Source organism: Fukomys damarensis, unplaced genomic scaffold (assembly GCF_012274545.1).
Source record: "Fukomys damarensis isolate Sample0158 unplaced genomic scaffold, DMR_v1.0_HiC HiC_scaffold_31, whole genome shotgun sequence".
NCBI lineage: Eukaryota > Metazoa > Chordata > Mammalia > Rodentia > Bathyergidae > Fukomys > Fukomys damarensis.
In genome coordinates this window covers 11,600,548-11,618,683 of record NW_022900943.1, presented here as the reverse complement: position 1 = coordinate 11,618,683, position 18,136 = coordinate 11,600,548, and the positions used below count along the sequence as shown (strand labels likewise).

The 18,136-nt window shown below is 43.5% G+C and overlaps 1 protein-coding gene across 1 annotated transcript in view; it reads right to left on the bottom strand.

Annotated features, from left to right (window-relative positions):
* Positions 1–12,478, bottom strand: part of Gldc (glycine decarboxylase) — a 112,908-nt gene extending 100,430 nt beyond the window's left edge. Inside the window, exon 1 of the mRNA XM_010610691.3 lies at positions 12,283–12,478. Within this exon, the coding sequence (XP_010608993.1) occupies positions 12,283–12,339 (57 nt within the window). The 5' untranslated portion in view covers positions 12,340–12,478. The remainder of the gene's footprint in view (positions 1–12,282) is intronic.
* Positions 12,479–18,136: the final 5,658 nt, after the last annotated feature.

The following is an 18,136-nucleotide window of genomic DNA, read 5'->3' as shown; positions in this document are numbered from 1 at the left end:
GAGCACCGCCTAAGACTCCCGGCCGAGTTAGAAGTCCACTGTCCTTCCCACGGAGGGTGGAACTGCTTACTCTCGGTCTTATCAACCTGTTTCTCTCTCAGGAACCAGTAAGGGCAATGATTTTGTAGTTGTGAGGTTATGATCAAGTTTCTCAACTTTTCCAAGCTTCCGTCTTCTCGTCTCACAGAGCTGAATGGTATTTTTAACGAGAGATAATGAATAGTGGCAAAATAGGCTTTACCAGTCCTTTCAGTGATTTTATATGCACATAGTCCTGGCGTTTAATCTTCCTCTGCTTGAAATATTTTGAGTATCTTTTTGTTTTCAGCAAAAGTTACTGAGACGTTAAATGAAGCCAAAAGTGGCTTCAGGAAACTGATACCCAAAGACAGGATGCAGGAATCAGTTATATGACCTGCTTTATATAAAAGTCAGAGAAAACTACAGGGCAATGGAAAAATGATGGATTTAAGCATAAAACTGGAAAACAGTTATTTAAATTATCACTGGGAATTAAAATGACTGTTAAAGTCAGGTTTTTGTAAGACAAAATAGTAGCTATGTTAGATCCTCCCGGTGGGAACGGTGCCCTAAAGATGGGTCCAGAAAACTAACTACTTCTGAATGTTGTAAAATAAAATGATAGTTTAGACAACCAGACAAGGTCAACAAATATTCTCTACTTATTAAACACGGAGTATAAATAATCCATAAATTAAAAAATACTTTGGAAAAAAAAGAACTAGACAAAGTCAATGCTTTTTTTTTTTTTTTTTTTTTTTTTTTTTTTAACCCGGGATCAAACTCATGTCCTATGTGCTTAGTGAGATATGGGGCGGAACCACTGAGCATTAAATCCACAGCCCAACACGGTCAATGCTTTAAAAGAATCTCTTAACCCCTGTTTCTACAGGAAGAATGCTATTTATAAATCAAGTCTATTTTCAGTCCTGTAGATTGCCACATTTTCACACAAGATAAATGCACAGCTTTATTCAGTCTTGTATGTAAAAAAAGTTTGGAATTAATCAGAAATCCTTACGTTTGAGGCCCGGCCTGGTGGCACATGCCTGGAATACCAGCACTTGGGAGGCTGAGGCAGGAGGATCACTGTGAGTTCCGAGACCCGCCTGGGCTACATAGTGAGTTCCAGGTCAGTCTCAACTACATAGTGAGACCCTCTCACCAAAAAAAAAAAAAAAAAAAAAAAAAAAAAAATCCTTAGATTTGAAAAGGGGAAGTTTGGTAATAGAAATGAATGTGATTATTTGAAGGCTGGATGGAATATCCTTAGCCAGCTGAACCAGCCCATTCCCAGCCCCACCTCTACCTCCCCTTTTTTGAGAGGCTGGCCATGTCTTGTTTGAAGATCCTATAACGACTTCATTAACCTTTCAAAGGGTTACCAGTGCTTCTTTGCTTCCTGACCCATAACCAGAATCAGATCCTAGCATATTTCAGGATGACAAGTAGAACATAAGACATTGAAAGAGAAGCTTACACAGGGCTTGGGGGTGTTACAAGGTATTGCTAATATAGATTACCATTGTGGGATTTTTGTGTGGGAGTGGATTCTAGACCCCCCAAAATGGAGATTATTGCTATATTTGTAGGACTAGAGATTCTGAATTCAGTGTATTAGCTCAACCATCCAGGAATGGCCAACACAGAAAGATAGGCAACAGTGTCATGGTTAGCAGATGATTTATAGGGATCTTTGGTGCAGGACATTGATAGGCAGCTTACTGACATCTTACTTTATCTGGTGAACCAAAACTTTATATGTCACCAAAATGGAGGAAACCTTTATATGTCAACCACCTTTCTACTTTTAACCAGTTCACAGACCTGGAGCTTCTTAGATGAAGAGGTTCTGGAAAAACGATCCTTGAAGAAGGGTCTTATGAGCCTATGATACATGTTGTAAATCTTCTTCCTGATTGCCTCCAAAGATACCTGTGGCTATTGTCCAATGAAAGAAATACCTAGACTGTGAATGGATTATTGGACTCTGGCTCTAAAACAATGCCAATCCCTACAGATCTAAAACAAATCACCCTGGCCTTCGAATCACAGTGAGGTGTTAGAGAACTCAGCTTTTAAATGGAAATTGGGGTCTTTAGCTTCAGTGCCAATTATAAAGAGGATGGAAGTCTTCTCTCCAATCCTTACAATATGAAACAATTACACACACTAAAAATCAATTATTTTTCCCAGACACATTAAAAAACTTAGGTCGTAGGACAGACCATCCCAAATTCTGGAACAACAAGATTAAAAGACACAGCCAAAATTGGTTTACCCAAAACAGAATCTAGAAGCCGCTGGAGCTATAAACAGGTAAGAATGTGTTAATGATGATTTTTGTGTGTGTGTGGCACCAGGGATCCAACTCAGGACCTTGTTGCTTTTGAAGCAGGCATGGCACCACTGAGCTAAGCCCCTGGCTCTTAATGATGATTTCGATAAAATACTGGACTAGTTTGAGGGGAAGAACTCCCTGGGGACCACAGTCTCAGAGAGTCTCCTCACTTTCATAGGCTTTACTTCTAGGACCTGCACCAGGTTTTCATGGTCAAGACTCAAGACTCAAGAATTAGCCCCTTGAGGTAGGAGGATAGTTATGAGTTCAAAGCCAGCCAGGTCTACATGGTGAGACCCTGCTTCAAAAAAACAAAAAAGAAAAATGGGGGGGATATCCCTTTATGGCACTGGTGAAGGCAAATGAAGAACAACCATGTGAAATATGCCCAGAGATTTCTTTATAACAATGCCCTACTCTCCAAGGAAAAGGACTTTGCCAGAACTTTATCTCAATTGGGTAACAGAATCTCCTCACTCTAGCTTTCTCCAGCCTTCTCATCTCACGTAATGGAGAAAGTAAACATTATCAGTAGGAGTAAATACTTAAAGAAATTCAATTGGCAAGTAGGCCGCCCGGGCTAGAGTAAGGTACAAAGTGGAAAAAGCTACTTGGGAAGTTCAAAGACCAGGACACAGGCCTGTGAAAACACTACTATGTAGTCAGAACTTTGTCGACCCTTTTTGGCCCCCATAACTTACCACAAGTCCAATGAGGCTCCAATCGTGACACTGAATGGAGGTACAAAACACAGATATTTTCTGAGGAAAAGTATGCAGGGAACCCCCAAAATGATGAGAGACTAAAAACAAAGTCATTAGAGAACTGGAAGCCTCTGGCATCACTAGCTACAGCAAACTAAACACAGCCTAACTCCCAGCCATTTAACATAAATCCTCACTCTAAATTTTACCTCACTTCCAATTGCCCAATACGTAATGTCAGATTTTCAACAATAACAACAACAAAAGTATAAAGCTTGCTGGAGTGTGGTGGTACTCAGCACCCAGAAGGCTGTAATTCCAGCACTCAGAAGGCTGAGGCAAGAGGATCACTGCAAATTCAAGGCCAGCCTGCACTACATAGTGAATTCAAAGTCTGTCTGAATTTTTAAAAAATTACACACACATGCACACACACACACACACACACACACGTATGGCTCACAAAAAAAAAAAAGAGTGAGAGAGAGGCAGAAAATGAGAAGACACTTAAACAGGATGCAACCCCAGACTTCCATCTTATCAAAGGCAAATCCTGAGGGCAATGAGGCAGTATAATTCCAAAGCCACCCACCTGGACTCTCTGAAGTGGTAACAGTGGAAGTAACAAAGCAGATGAATGAGGCTGTAAGAAAAAAATCAAATAAGTAACTTATCAGATAACTACTGGGATGGTGACCTTAATAAAAGGCTTGGTTAAGTGACTCTAGAGCAGATATAGATATTTTTTATAAAAAGAAATAAAGGAGCTTAGGAAAATGATGGAAACCATGAATGCCTAACATAGGAAAGAAATGTAATCCATAAAACAGATTCAAATAGATAGCCAAAATAAATAAATTAATTAAAAAATAGAAATCCAAGAGATTAAAAATTTCATTGAAAGTATATGGAACAGAATGAGCCAATTTGAGGACAGAATATCAGATACAGAAGATAGGATTGCAGTTAACAATCATGAAAAGAAAGATTTCTTTAAAATAGCAAGGGACCATGAAGAATCTAGCTGCTAGATGATGCAAAGAAGAATAACATTGGAGTCAATTACAAAGCAGGAGATAGCACAAATGACATAAAAAATCTGCTCATAGGAGTATTGGCAGAAAACTTTCCAAGTATGGGAAAATAATTTGACATATAGCTAAATGAGGTATTTAAAACTCCAATATTCATGATCAAAAAAATCTACACTAAGGCATTTAATAATCAAGATTTCAGAAATTCAACACAAGAACAGAATATTAAAAGCTGTTAGAGAGAATAAACAAATCATCTTTAAAGTAAAGTCCATCAAAATTATGGCAGACTTCTCAACACAAACCCTCAAGTCAAGGAGAGTATGGCATGAAGTATTTCAAGCTCTACAAGGAAACAAACTTCAACCCAGATTGATGAACCACACAAAACTATCTCTTAAAATTGATTGAGATGTAAGATACTCCCATGAGAAAAAACATCTGAAGAAATTCATGACCACTAACCCAGCACTCCAAAATGTTCTGCAGGACATTCTAGAAAGAGATAACAAGGTCTACCACTCTGTGAACCAGGAACCCCAACAGAATGAATCCATCAGGCAAAGCAAGCAATTAAACAGAGGGGAAAAATAAAAGGGAACCAACAAAAGGAAAATAACATGAGTCAATACGTATCTGTTATAACTATCAATGTAAGTGGTCTCAATTCACCAATCAAAAGACACATAATGACAGAATGATCAAGAAGCAAGATCCAGCCAGGCATGGTGGTGCACACCTGTAATCCCAGCACTCAGGAGGATGAGGCAGGAGTATCGCTGTGAGCTTGAGACCAGCCTGGGCTACACAATGAGTTCCAGGTCAGTCTCAACTACATAGTGAGACCCTGTCTCAAACTGCCCCCCAAAACCTCCCCCCCAAAAAAGAAGAAGAAGCAAGATCCAACAATATGCTGCATACAAAAAAAACCACATTTAATTCAAAAAGAAATTCACAAAGTGAAAGTCAATGGAAAACAATACTCCATATGACAGGAACCTGAAAAAAAGCAGGGGCAGCTATTTGTAGACAAAGTGGATTTCAAGACAAGACTGATTAAGAAAAACAAAGCAGGTTACTACATCCTTGTAAAGGGAACACTCTAAGAGGAAGCAGTAACAATCATAAATACATATGTTCCAAATACCAGTGCACTCAACTGTAAAAAAAAAAAAAAAAAAAAAAAAAAACATTAATGGAAAGGTCCCAAGTTCAATCCCTGGTACAAAAAAAAATGGACATGAAAAATCAAATAAACACTATCAAATGGGGGCCCCAATACCCCACTGTTACAAATAGACAGATAAACTAGACAAAAAATCAACAAAGAAATATAAGAACTGATATGAACTTTTGAACAAGTGGACTTAATAGATGACTACAGAGTGTTCCACCCCACAACATCAGCATACACATCCTTGGGAAACTGTCTCCTTGCTAGGCCGACATCCCATTACCTTCAGTCCTTTGCTGATCTGCTAGTCAGTCTGGTAAACTAATTATGTAGATATTAATGACTTTACTTGGCTTCTCTACTTAGACACAAGTATTTTTTTAGAAAAGTATTTCAGGCTGGGTGGCAGCTGGGGTCCCTCAGCAGTCTTCAGGTGGCCTGTGTGAGGTGAGAACTTGCTCAGCAGGACAGGTCAGTGGGTGGTTGAAGCTGCCTTTCTTAAGTGCCCGGGCTCCTTCTGCATAGTGAGGACAGCCACCTTTCTGCTTTCCTTCCTTCCCAGATCAGCATGTGATGGAGCTCACTAAAGTTTTATCAGGACAGTGCCTTAAAGAACTTCAGGAGCAAGGCTTTGTCTGTAGAAGAATCATTAGTAAAGATCTACTATGCATTCTGGGAGGATTTAGGCAGTCACTGCTTCCACTGGGATTTAATATCTATTGCTTCCTCGTAATCCTCAAGCTGCTATCTTGTCATTTTTAGGAAGGCTTTGGAAAATAACGTCTTATGAATATTTATTTTTTACTACATAATATATTTTCTATTTGGCTTGGAAGTTTGAGTTCTGTGTTTCTTTTATAAATTATGAATTTAAAAGTTCATCACTGCTTCCTTCCTTCCTGCCTTCCTTCTTTCCTGCTTTCCTTCCTTTAGTAAATTTATTTCAGGTAGATAATGTTCTTTTATGCCTTTATTCTCCCACTCTCTCTCTCTCTTTTTTTTTTTTTTTTTTTTTTTTTTGAGACAGGGTCTCACTATGTAGTTGAAACTGACCTGGAATTCACTATGTAACCCAGGCTGGTCTTGAACTCACTCAATGGAGTGACTGTATCATTGGGAGAGAAAATTTAAAAGGGATAACAGGAAAATATAGGTAAATAAGGAGAAGAGATGAGCAGCAAGGCTAGCGGACAAAGGAAAATTACCCAAGTTTTAGGAAACTGGTAAGGACAACAGGGACAGAAAGAAAGAAAAATAAAAACAAGAACTAAACAATCAAACAAAAAAGCTAAAAATAATCTGGAAGTCTCTAAATTATTATTATTTTTAAATCTTACATTGCTATGTAGTGGGCAAATGGAAACCTCAGGGCTCTTTCTGGATCATTTTCAAGTTTCACAGTGCCTAACTGTCTTTACTTAACTTGTCAGAGTGTTCTATTAAGTACTGTATGTAGTTTAGCCAGAAATTTTAGATATAATTCCAGAAAGAATACAGAAGTTTACACTTACTTTATGTTTTAAGAAGTCTAATTCTAGGCTGGGCGTGGTGGCGCATGCCTATAATCCCAGCACTCAGGAGGCTGAGGTAGGAGGATCGCTGTGAATTCAAGACCAGCCTGGGCTACACAGTGAGTTCCAGGTCAGTCTCAACTGCATAGTAAGACCCTGTCTCAAAAAACCAAAACAAACAAACAAACAAACAAAGAGTCTAATTCCATCTGGGCATGGTGGTATATGCCTGTAATCCCAGCACTTGGGAGGCTGAGGCAGGAGGATCGCTGTGAGTCCAAGACCAGCCTGGGCTACACAGTGAGTTCCAGATCAGTCTCGACTACATAGTGAGACCCTGTCTCAAAGCCACCCCCCCAAATAAATAAATAAATAAACAAATAAATAAGATAAAATGGATGGGACTCTAGCTTAGTGTGAAAGCTCAAGGTTCAATCTCCAGAACAGAAGAAGAGAAAGAAGGAGGAGTGGGGGGTGGAGAAGAGGTCTAATTGCTATCTCTTAACACTCCTGCTTGACCTGTGTGGAAGAAACAGTTTTACAGATTGACAGTAGATTCTGAGAATTTATTCTGGTAGACTCAAATTGGGAATGCTTCTCCTGATTACTGGAGTAGATTAACGTAGGACTTGGAATTGATTTGAATAAACAATGTCTTCTTTGTTCTGAGCAGTAGAGATCACCAAAAGCTCTTTACTTCCTGTGTGAATAGACACAGAACACCTTCCTGAACATAGAGGCCTGTCTGCTCTTCAACTCTCTGCCTTGATCTAATCTGCCAGGACCTTTATTGTCTGGTCTTCCTGTACAACATGCTGCTGGTTCACCATGCTGACAACAGCATATCTGAAGGACCTGGTGAGCAGAACATAGCAAGCTTGTTGGATGCCCCATAAGACTCCTTCTGGAGAGTGGGCAGTAAGCCTCATGAGAATTCAGGGACCTACATTGCTACCTCACTAAAGTTTCTAGGACTGTAGGGTATTAGTCATGTTGAGGCATCTACTTCAAAGTGCAAGATTATTGGGGCACCCTGGCCTCAGTGCTCGGTTGGCCTCATACATATACTTATGGCATATGTATGCTTACTGCTTTGACTCATTTGCTCACAACATTGACAGTAGTGAGTGGCACCCAAGGACCCACTCAAGGGTAGGGCTAATCCTTGGCACATATGACCTACCAAACCCAATGAAGTCTGTTTGTGACAGAAAAGGATGCTATGTGGAATTTCTAGTAAGCATGAATTGAATAATCACAGGGTAGACCCACAAAATTTTGAAGCAAAGTCATGTCATTGTCTGCAACAGAATGCTGCTTTTGAGGAAAAGCTTCTGGGTTGTACATCAAAGAATGAGTCAATCACTAAGAAACCCTGGGACCTCTGATGCTGCCCCTAATGATTTTGATGTTGGTCATGTGAGCCAACATTCCTATGACAGTGAAATAGAGCCAAAATCAACTGATATGGACACAGGGAGTACAGACCTCTACAATTCAGATAAGAAAAAAACAGCAATATGAGTGCATATTTGACTAGTAGAAATGTTGCAAAATGGTCATGCAACCAAATGGAACGATCCCATGTTAGAACTAGGTCTGAAAATATAGTGAGGACTGTGGCAAGGGTGAAACCTATTGGACAGAATGCCAGCACTGCCAGTCAATGTTGGAAATTGTAACAGATGAAATGCTACAACATGTTGTGAAATACACAAAGACTGAAGTACAAGTAAAACGTTCTGTATGCACCAATAGCCATACTCAGAAATGTATTTATTATGACACCTCACAGCTGAACTGAAAGCATTCATAGGTCTGCTGTACTTTGCAGGGCTTTCTCATGGTAACTGCAGGAGTGTAAATGACAGGGAAAAGAGATGGGTGTGGGCTTGAGGTTTGCAGAATAACAATGACACTGAGAAGATTTAGTTTCCTTCAAAATTACCTGAGGCTTGATGACAAAACCACCCACCAAGGAAAAGAACTGATCAGGTGGCTGCCCATCAGGTCATTGTCTGACAGATTTGTGAGTAATTGCTAAGGAATTTACACACCATCTGAATACATGACTACTGACGAACACTTTGCAGCATTTCATGGCTGCTGTAGCTTCAGGGAGTACATGCCCTCAAAACCTTCAAAATATAGCATACAAATTTATGTCCTTGCAGATACAAAGACTTATTATGCTTTCAATTCAGAAATTTATCCTGCAACTCAGCCACCATGTCCTTATTCACATAGTAATAAGCCAAATGAAGTTGTGAACAAACTTATTGCTCTCATCTCCCAAAATAATCAGAATGTGACGTTTGACAATTGGTTTACCAGTTTCCAATTGATGTTAAATTTGCTAACAGAGTACAAATTGACCCAACTTGTGCACAGGAACTGTACATAGGAACAAAACAGAAAATTTTTTTAAATGTTGCAATTTCCAGACAGAGAATTGTATAGCACAGTCTTTGGATTTCAGAAAGATTTACACTGGCCTCATATATGGCACAAAACAAACAAACAAATAAACAAAAAAACCCTAACTGGTACTGCTGATGTCAACCTTGCACCATGATGGAAATATTGATAGGGAAACCTTGACAAAATGGAAACCTAAGATGGAAAAGTTCTACAACAAAACTAAAAGCAGAGAAGATGTTGCTGGTGAATTATACAGCAACTATGATGTCACTCTAAACCCAAAGCATTGGCCAATGGTTGCATTTAACTTGAAGGTAAACGTGTGGCATAGTTTAATAGTTTACAAAGAAAAGAACAAATGCAAAATACCATGGAGAAATTTTCTTAGAGGATTGACTGGAACTCATAAATGATTATTCACATCAGAGGAAAAACAAAATGTTTCTGCCCAGAGAACTACATTAAAAAAAAATGTGGTGCACACCGGTGAGCTGACAGGTGAACAGGTAGGTGCAGCATCACAAAGACCTACTACAATAATAGGAAAACAAGCTCTCAAATGTGTCCTACAAGAAAGGACAGGAAGGGGGTCAGGGATCTAGCTTAGTGGCACTGCAGCCTCCTCCCAAGAGCAATGGCCTGAGTTCAAACCCCGGTACCAAAAAAAAAAAAGAAAGAAAGAAAGGATAGGAAAATAAAACACTTGCCATCAGTGTAAGCAATACTTGTGCATGGAACATGCAGTTTTTCTGTGTGAAGACTGACTTGGTTATGACAATTGAAGCAAAGATTACTTTTGGGGTACAGTTCTATTGGTATTTTCATTGTAGTTCCCATAGGTTTTTAATTTCTGATGCTATCTTTTAGGTTTTGTCAGCAATAAATAGCTGATGTGTAAATGTTGCTATTTATTCTAAACGTGCGATACATACTAAGAATTTAACACTTTATTTTACTGACATTTTCTTTCTGCTAACTACATGTGGTATAATATAGTGAGAAGCTCCTGATAAAACAGTAAGACCAGACACAAATGCCACTTCCCCTGGCCCTGCTGAATGGCTTTTGCTGAGGTTGGCTGATCTGTGGATGCAGAGCATATGGATACCAAGGGTGATCGCATGTGACAAGTGTACGTGACAGGATACTGCAGGCAACAGTACATGGTAGTGAAAAATCAAGAAAACAACAAACATTCTCTGAAGGCATAAACATTTGTCCCATTGAAGAGATGCCGAGAGGTTTAGTGCAGGACTGGGTGCTGGTTCAACAGTATCACTGGCTCTGAACTGCCTCATTCAGAGTGTAAATTTCATCAGATCGTAAATTTCAGCATATAACTAATAAGTGTTGCTCTTTCTATAGCTCCAGTAGAAAAACAGATTCTTCTTGTTTTATGTCTTCATTATAAAAAGTTTTATATTTTAGGGCTGGGGATTTATCTCAGTGGCGCTGTGACCATCTCACAAGCACAAGGTCCTGAGTTAGATCCCTGGTACCAGAAAAAAAAAAAATACAAGCAGGGTATTGTGGTGTACACCTGTAATCCAAGCCCTCAGGAGGCTGAGGCAGGAGGATGACAGTGATTTCAAGGCCAGCCTGGGCTACATATCGAGTTGAGGGCCAGCCAGAATTACAAAAGGAGATCCTGCCTCAAAAAGACCATACAAAAAAAAGTTTCATATTTTATCTCAATAACATTATTATTATTATTATTATTATTATCTTGCAGTACTGGGGATTGGGTCTTTGCACTGACCTACATCCTCATCCCTTTATTTTTTTATTTTCAGACAGTACCTTGCTACTTTACTAAGTAGCCGAGGATGGACTTCATCTTGCAATCCTCCTGCCTCACACTCTCAAAATGCTGGGATTACAGGTGTATGCCACCATGTCCAGCATGAAGCTTTATATTTGAAAATAAAACTCTTTTAGAAGTGCAATGTGTTTTGAATTCGGGGGGGGGAGAACCCACACGCGCAAAGACAACATTTATCCTCTGACCAAGTAAGGGCGCTGCCCTAAGCAAGTGGCCAAATGCAGTGTGGGTTCTGGGGACTGATGCTGTCACTTCTTGAAAGCATAATTGTAGCAGATCAGTTAATCTCCCTCCATCACTTTTCCTCACTGTAAATTATAATCATTCTGACTTCTGAACATAATTTTATTTGCCTTTTCTCCCTCTTCTTGTGCTACTAAAGTGTTAATCTTTGCAAAGTCAAATATATAGAGAGACTGCTATTTTTATTTGCTCTCATCACAATTTCCTAACCTGGGTGACTCAACATGATGCAACCGGAAAAAGACCTCTGGACATTTTCTGGGCTGATATCTTGTCACATTCCACAGGATCCAAATGGGAAAAGCTGTGTTATTCCAAAGACCTATGAGTATGGCAAAGAACGTCAGGCATAAGGCAACAGGTGTCAGGGCACCCATGTTAAAATACACTTCTGCCAACACTAAGCCCAGTAGATACTCATTATTACGTACCAGGGACTGGCGGCCTCAATGCTGATTTGAGGGTGAGCCCCTTAGGCATTGAACAAGATATAAAACTTCCCCAAACTCCCCATGCAAGATCCAGATCAGCTAAAGGCCAATTGTCAATCCTAAGGAGGGACCTCTGGAATAAATCAGCACGAAGGACCCTTTCACCCAGGGTTCTCAGGAGGTACTTCCATACCTGCAAAAACTCAGATTGTTTCTCTACTTCCGGGAAAAATCAAGAAAACAGCAACAACAACAACAACAACAACAAATCCCTATGTCTGGGGCCTAGCGAAGGGGGAGAAGGAGAAGATGAGAAACTGGAAAGAGTCCCGTCACCCGATCGTGCCGAAGACGCTGCTGAGACTCCAAAGCCCCACCATGCTCCCACACTGCGCTAAGGGAGGAGGAGGGGTCGGTCCCCCAGAAGGCGGAGTCCAGCTCCGGAAAGAAGTAATCCTTCGCCCCGCAGAGAAAGGCGTCGGAGGAAGAGCCCAAAACCGCAGGAGCAGGTCCCCAGATCCACAGATGCCGCTCCAAGTCCCCAGGTCATCACCGACGCACAAACACAGGGGTCACTCACGGTCGACTGCAGGGTCCAAGAAAAGCCGCAGGAAGAGTCCGAGAGGGAAGGCGTCATGAATTCAGTGTGCTTTTACCCGCAATGGCCTCCTGCGGAAATGATGCGGGCAGAAAGGATCTGAGAATCGGGCATGTGAGTGAGAAAAGACCTGGCCATCCTGGTGACCCTTTGCCTTCTTGTTATTCAAACTGAGACACCCCCAAATAAATGAATCAATGAATGCATGCATGCATAAGAGAAAGAAATGAGTGAATAAATAAATACATTTGAAAAAATCCCTATGTCCCATTAAAGGAATGCTGAAAGTATTATGACAAAACAAACAAATACCTCACAAAAACTCCAGCTAGGCAAGGTGGGGCACCCCTGGAATCCCAGCACTTGGGAGGCCGAGGCAGGCGGTTTGCCAAAAGTTCCAGGCCAACCTGCTAGGTTACACAGTGAAATCAAGGCCAGTCTGTACTGCAGAGCAAGACCCTGTTCCCCCAAAGCAAAGCAAAACAAAACAAAACACAACAAAAAGAAAAACAAAAGATCTGTCCTTGAAGGGGTAACAAATTTTGAGCTTTTACAGAAAAGGGAAGCAAGAACAAGCGTTGGGGGTCTGCAGAGCTGGGGGTTCCGGAGGCTGGTGGGGCAGGCGACCCTGGCCAAGCCGTGGGTAAGTGTGGTCATCTCCACAGCTCAGCAAGGTGGCCCCAGAAGAGCCTGGTGCCTGGTGGTTAGGGAGTCGGGACAGTCGGGCTCGGCCTGGGAGGGGCCACGCCTTCGCGGGCTCCCCGGGCACGGCTTCTCCTGGAACCTGATTGGCTGCTGGCTGAGGGCAAGACCCGAGGGGCCCAGGCCCGACTCCGGGGATCCGGGACTCAACGAGGTCAGAGCTGGCGACTCAGTCCCTGCAGGCCCTGCGGAGGCTGCCGTGGTTCTCACTTCGGAGGCTCCAGTATGGAGCAGGATGGGGCGGGTCGGGAACGTCTGCGGCCGGGAAATATCGCACTTCCAGGTTTTAGGCAGCGCTCCTGCTCCCTAAGTGATTCACGGGCAGGTACAGAGCTGAGCAGGGATCTGACCCAGGTAATGCAGGAGACGGAGAAAATGAAGGCAGAGATGGAGCCCTGTCCTGCTTTTAGTCATCCACCGGGCACCTGCAAGCCCAGCCAGTGAGTCCCTGCTGTTTCTTGAGGACTGTCACAGCAGTCTCGGGGGTAATCTGTCTGGATGAACTGCCCTGTCTCTCTCAGAATGATATGAGCCAGAACATTAGTGGGGAACTTTATTTTTAATAATTTAAAAAAGCAAAATGGAGCTGGGTGTGGCGGCGCATGTCTATAATTCTTGCACTCAGGAGGCTGAGGCAGGATTATGAGTTAAAGGCCAGCCTGGACTCCATACATGGTAAGACCCCCAACAAAAAGCCAGTCTTGAACTCTAGGAAGCTGAGGTGGGAGAACTGCAAGTTCAAGGCCAGCCTTAGCAGCACTCCGTCTCCAAAAAGTAAAGGGGGGGGGCTGCGGGAGAATACAGCTCAAGTGAAGGTGGCCTTGGTTTCAATTTCCAGTACTGTAATCAAACAGTTAATCAATAATAGCTGTATCGATGAATTTTTGTTGCTTTCAAGTAACCAATTCCTTTATTCATATGTATTTTGTCTCCTTTCATAATAATGAAAGTATTTTTATTACATGCATTTCCTGTCACTACAGATTTCTTTCCTCTTCGTTAGGGTCTGATATTAGGGCAGTCCATTTCTGTCAAAAATTCTAAATAAAATGCAGAGGAAGAGAGAGAAAGAGGGTCCAGAACTCGGTCTTGAGCAGTCTGTGATTCACGGATCCATGTACCTGAATAGCCAGGCCCCCTGCCTCTTCTTCCTTGGAAAACGTAGTGGGACAGATGATGTTGCATGCAAACACTGTGTGTGTGTGTGTGTGTGTGTGTGTGTGTGTGTGCATGTGCGGATGTGAAGTCTGAATAGCCAGGCCCCCTGCCTCTTCTTCCTTGGAAAACGTAGTGGGACAGATGATGTTGCATGCAAACACTGTGTGTGTGTGTGTGTGTGTGTGTGTGTGTGAGTGTGTGTGTGTCTGCATGTGCCAGGAATTGAAGCCAAGGCCTTGTGCTTGCTAATCCTGTGTTCTACTATTCAGCTACCTACACCCCTAGATCTTAACCATCTGGAAGTACACAATGCACAAGCATGACGTAGCAGCTCACATCTGTGATCCCAGCACTCGGGAAGCTGAGGCAGGAGGCTGCTGTGAGTTCAATGCCAAAGCAGTCTACATAGCAAGACCTTGTCTCAAAAAAACCAAACCAAATCAAAAAAAGAAAGAAAGTGAACAATTTGGCAACACAGTATGTTCACAATATTGTGTAACCAGTACCTCCATCCAGTTCCAAATGTTTTTGTCACTCCAGGGGAAAAATCCATACTCATTTAGCAGTTGCTCCTCCCTTCCCTGCCACCCAGGTAATGACCCATCCACTTTCTGTGCCCCTGGGACTCTTGCCTGGTTACTTCCATCCTATAAAATCCACGGACATGGGCAGGTACAGGTGAAGAAGTTCTTTTCTGGCTTAAGCAAGAGACCACGCTGAGTACATGGTTGCAGTGTGGGCCTCCTTAGGGGAAATTATTCTGTTTACTTAACAATGAGATCCAGGAACTGGGTTAGAAAGATGGGTCAGCAGACTTCTCTGTGTATGGAATTGGTCAGAACCTGGTCTTGCGGCCAGGCTGCCTGTTGGGAGCTCTGCTGTTCTGTGTATCCACTGACAGGTTAAGCAGGAGGGTGCCGTTACACTCTTAAAGTCCGAATGAGAAGTAAATATGGATATATATTCTTTTTGTTTGTTTGTTTTTTTGAGACAGGGTCTCACTATGTAGTTGAGACTGACCTGGAACTCACTATGTAGCCCAGGCTGGTCTAGAACTCACAGCAATCCTCCTGCCTCAGCCTCCTGAGTGCTGCGATTATAGGCGTGCGCCACCACACCTGGCTGGATATATATTTAAATGCTAAAATTCAATCATTTTAAAAAAGGAGATACTAACCAAGTAACAAACAAAATATTCATAATTAGGGATGATATTAATACGAGGAGGAAATAGTGAAACAATATATGTATTTTAAAAAACCCACTTGATATTAGTGAGATGTAAAGACTATTACTACTTACAGGTGAGGCACAAGAAAAAGAGAATAACCAAAGGTCAGACAAGAAAAAGGGAATAACCAAAGAGAAAGACAACAACAAAGGTTGAGTCTAGAAAATGGGAAGGATGTTGGCAGCATTAATGGAAACAGGGTGCCCAGGAAGAGCAGGGAAGTTGACTTTGGCTCCAGAAAGACGAGTTGCTGGGGTGGAGAAGGTGGCAGTCCGAATATGAGCCAGAGAGCTTCTAGTTCTGGAAGTGCAGCTGGGGGAGTTAGTGTCCCAAGTCTACCCAAACAAGCCATCATCGAAAGAATTTAACCGAATAGCTCTGGCCAAACCTTGGGGATACCTACGTTTGAGGAGAAAGAATAAATCTCCTGAAGGAAGCATGAAGAATCCTCGAGAAAGAGGCACAGGCTCGTATAGAGTCCTGGAGACCAGAGCAGCTTGGGTGGGGTGGATGGGGCCAGACCCACCCCCCCACTAAGAAAAGACGAACTCCAGAGCACCTGTGGGGGCCATGATCCCCATGACCTGGGAGAGAGCAGCCGTCCAAGACAGGCTGAAGACGGACGGAATTCTGAGGGAGGGTGCGACCAATTCCAATCTTCTGCTCAAGAAGGTGGGAGGAAAATCTCAGTGTAACTCAAGAGAATGGTGACGGAGAAAGTTCTCAGAATCGGCAGGCTGTGGGCCTTGCAGTGCTGAATGATATTCACATGGGTCACCACCCTGCGACCTTTCCACACAGGGCCTCCTGGCCAGCAGTGGAACCCAGCACTCCCAGCTTAGGTCTTTACACCGCAGGCACTGCAGAGTCAACACCAAAGTTCACTCGGTGGCCTGCTTGTGAAAAGAGCAAATAAACTGCGTGTTTTCCCCAAATCCCATCATCTCTACAAAGTGACCTCTGGAATAGCAGAGAATCTCCTCTGCACATGGTGGAGAGTAGCCTGGACATAAAGACCTTGCAAGGATCAGCTCACCCTTATGTTTGGGGTGGGGGGCAGCCATCCTCTCATCGAACAAGAGGGGTGCCCTGGCCGCCCTGCGTGAGCCAGAGTGGATTTCAGCCTCTGGGCAGCTTGGTTTATGGCAGGAGTTCCACAGGAGCCCCTCAGCTCCCACTTTGGGTGAAGTGTACCTATCTGCCCTGGGCTTTATCTTTGTTTGACTCAACAAGTCAGTCAGCACCGCTGTGTGTGCGCCAAGCACTCCTCCGGGGACTAGAAACAGAGGGCACTTGTGCAGAAATCCAGCTTTCTTCAGGTGGAAGGAGGTGCTGTTCGCTCACTCAGCACCCATCTGTCTGTCTGAAGGATCCGCTGCCTCCCCAACTCGGAAGGTAACATCGTCCCCTTCCGCTGAAGTGGCACGACTGGCCAGTCGGTACAGCAGCTGGGTGGCATCACCGCCAGGCTGTTTGTTGCTCCAGCAGCCTGGTGTCACGGGAGTCCCGGAGAGCTGCTGCCCGCGGGTCCCCACAGCCTGCACGCCAGTCATCCACGCGGGGGTCGGGAGAACGGTGCCCACGGAAGCCCGTGCCTCCGCCGGTCTTCGGGCCTCTCCCGACAGCTCAGCCACCAACAGCCTCTTGGAATTAGAGCCTCTGCGGGCCAGTGCCGGCCTGGCTACCGCTGGCCCTCAGGGGAGGCCGGAGGGCTTCCACTGCCCGGCTGCCATCTACCGCTGGCCCTCAGGGGAGGCCGGAGGGCTTCCACTGCCCGGCTGCCAGGGCCGCGGAGGGCGAGCTCCTCCTTCGCTTCCCGCAGGGTCTCGCCAAGGGGCTTCCCCCTGGACACCTGGGCGCTCACCCCGCTGGGCTTGGTCCGCTCGCTGAGCTACAACAGAAAGAGTCCTGGGTTCAGTCTCCCATCCCTTGGGAGGGCCGCACTGGGGCCCTAAGATCCCTCAGCCTGACACACGGGGCTCAGCGGCCCAGGAACAGCGAAGGTCAGGGACCTGCGACGGTGTCTGCCAAAGAGAAGGGTCAGGCAGCTCGGAGCACCGGACTGCTGCGGACAGACACAGCGGAGACTCGCAGCACTCCTCGGGGGACATGAGTCAGAGACAAATGGAAACGAGCTGCAGTGGGAATGGGAACAGAACAGTCGTGCTGGGGCAGGCCTTCTTTTTTAGGGATTAATCTTCGAATAGTTTTTTTTTTCTTTTTTTTTTTTTGAGACAGGTTCTCACTATGTAGTTGAAAATGACCTGAAACTCACAGCGATCCTCCTGCCTCAGCCTCTCAAGTGCTGGGATTTACAGGCGTGCGCCACCACGCCAGACTTCGAACAGTATTTTTATGGCTAAAACAAAACAAAAAAACCCAACTAAAACATACACAGTGAGGAGTGTGTTTCCCATCCCAGGACCCCATCTGTCCTGTTCTTTTCCAGCCTTGTGACCATAATTATTAATTTCTTGCATATTCTTCCAAAATCTCTAAACACATCTATAACAAACTTTGAAAATTTCTTCCATATTTCTTCTGCCTTTCCATAAAAGGCAGCATATGTACATTGTCCTAGACCTTGTTTTGGAGGAAAGCTTTTTAGATCAGAACACCTCCACTTTTTCTATTGCATTCTGTGTGAATGAGCGTTAGTGTATCTCATCAATGGGCTTTGGAGTTCAGTGTTCCCGGAAACAGCCCAGTATTAGTTTTATATATCTCAGTTCAGTAAACTTTCAG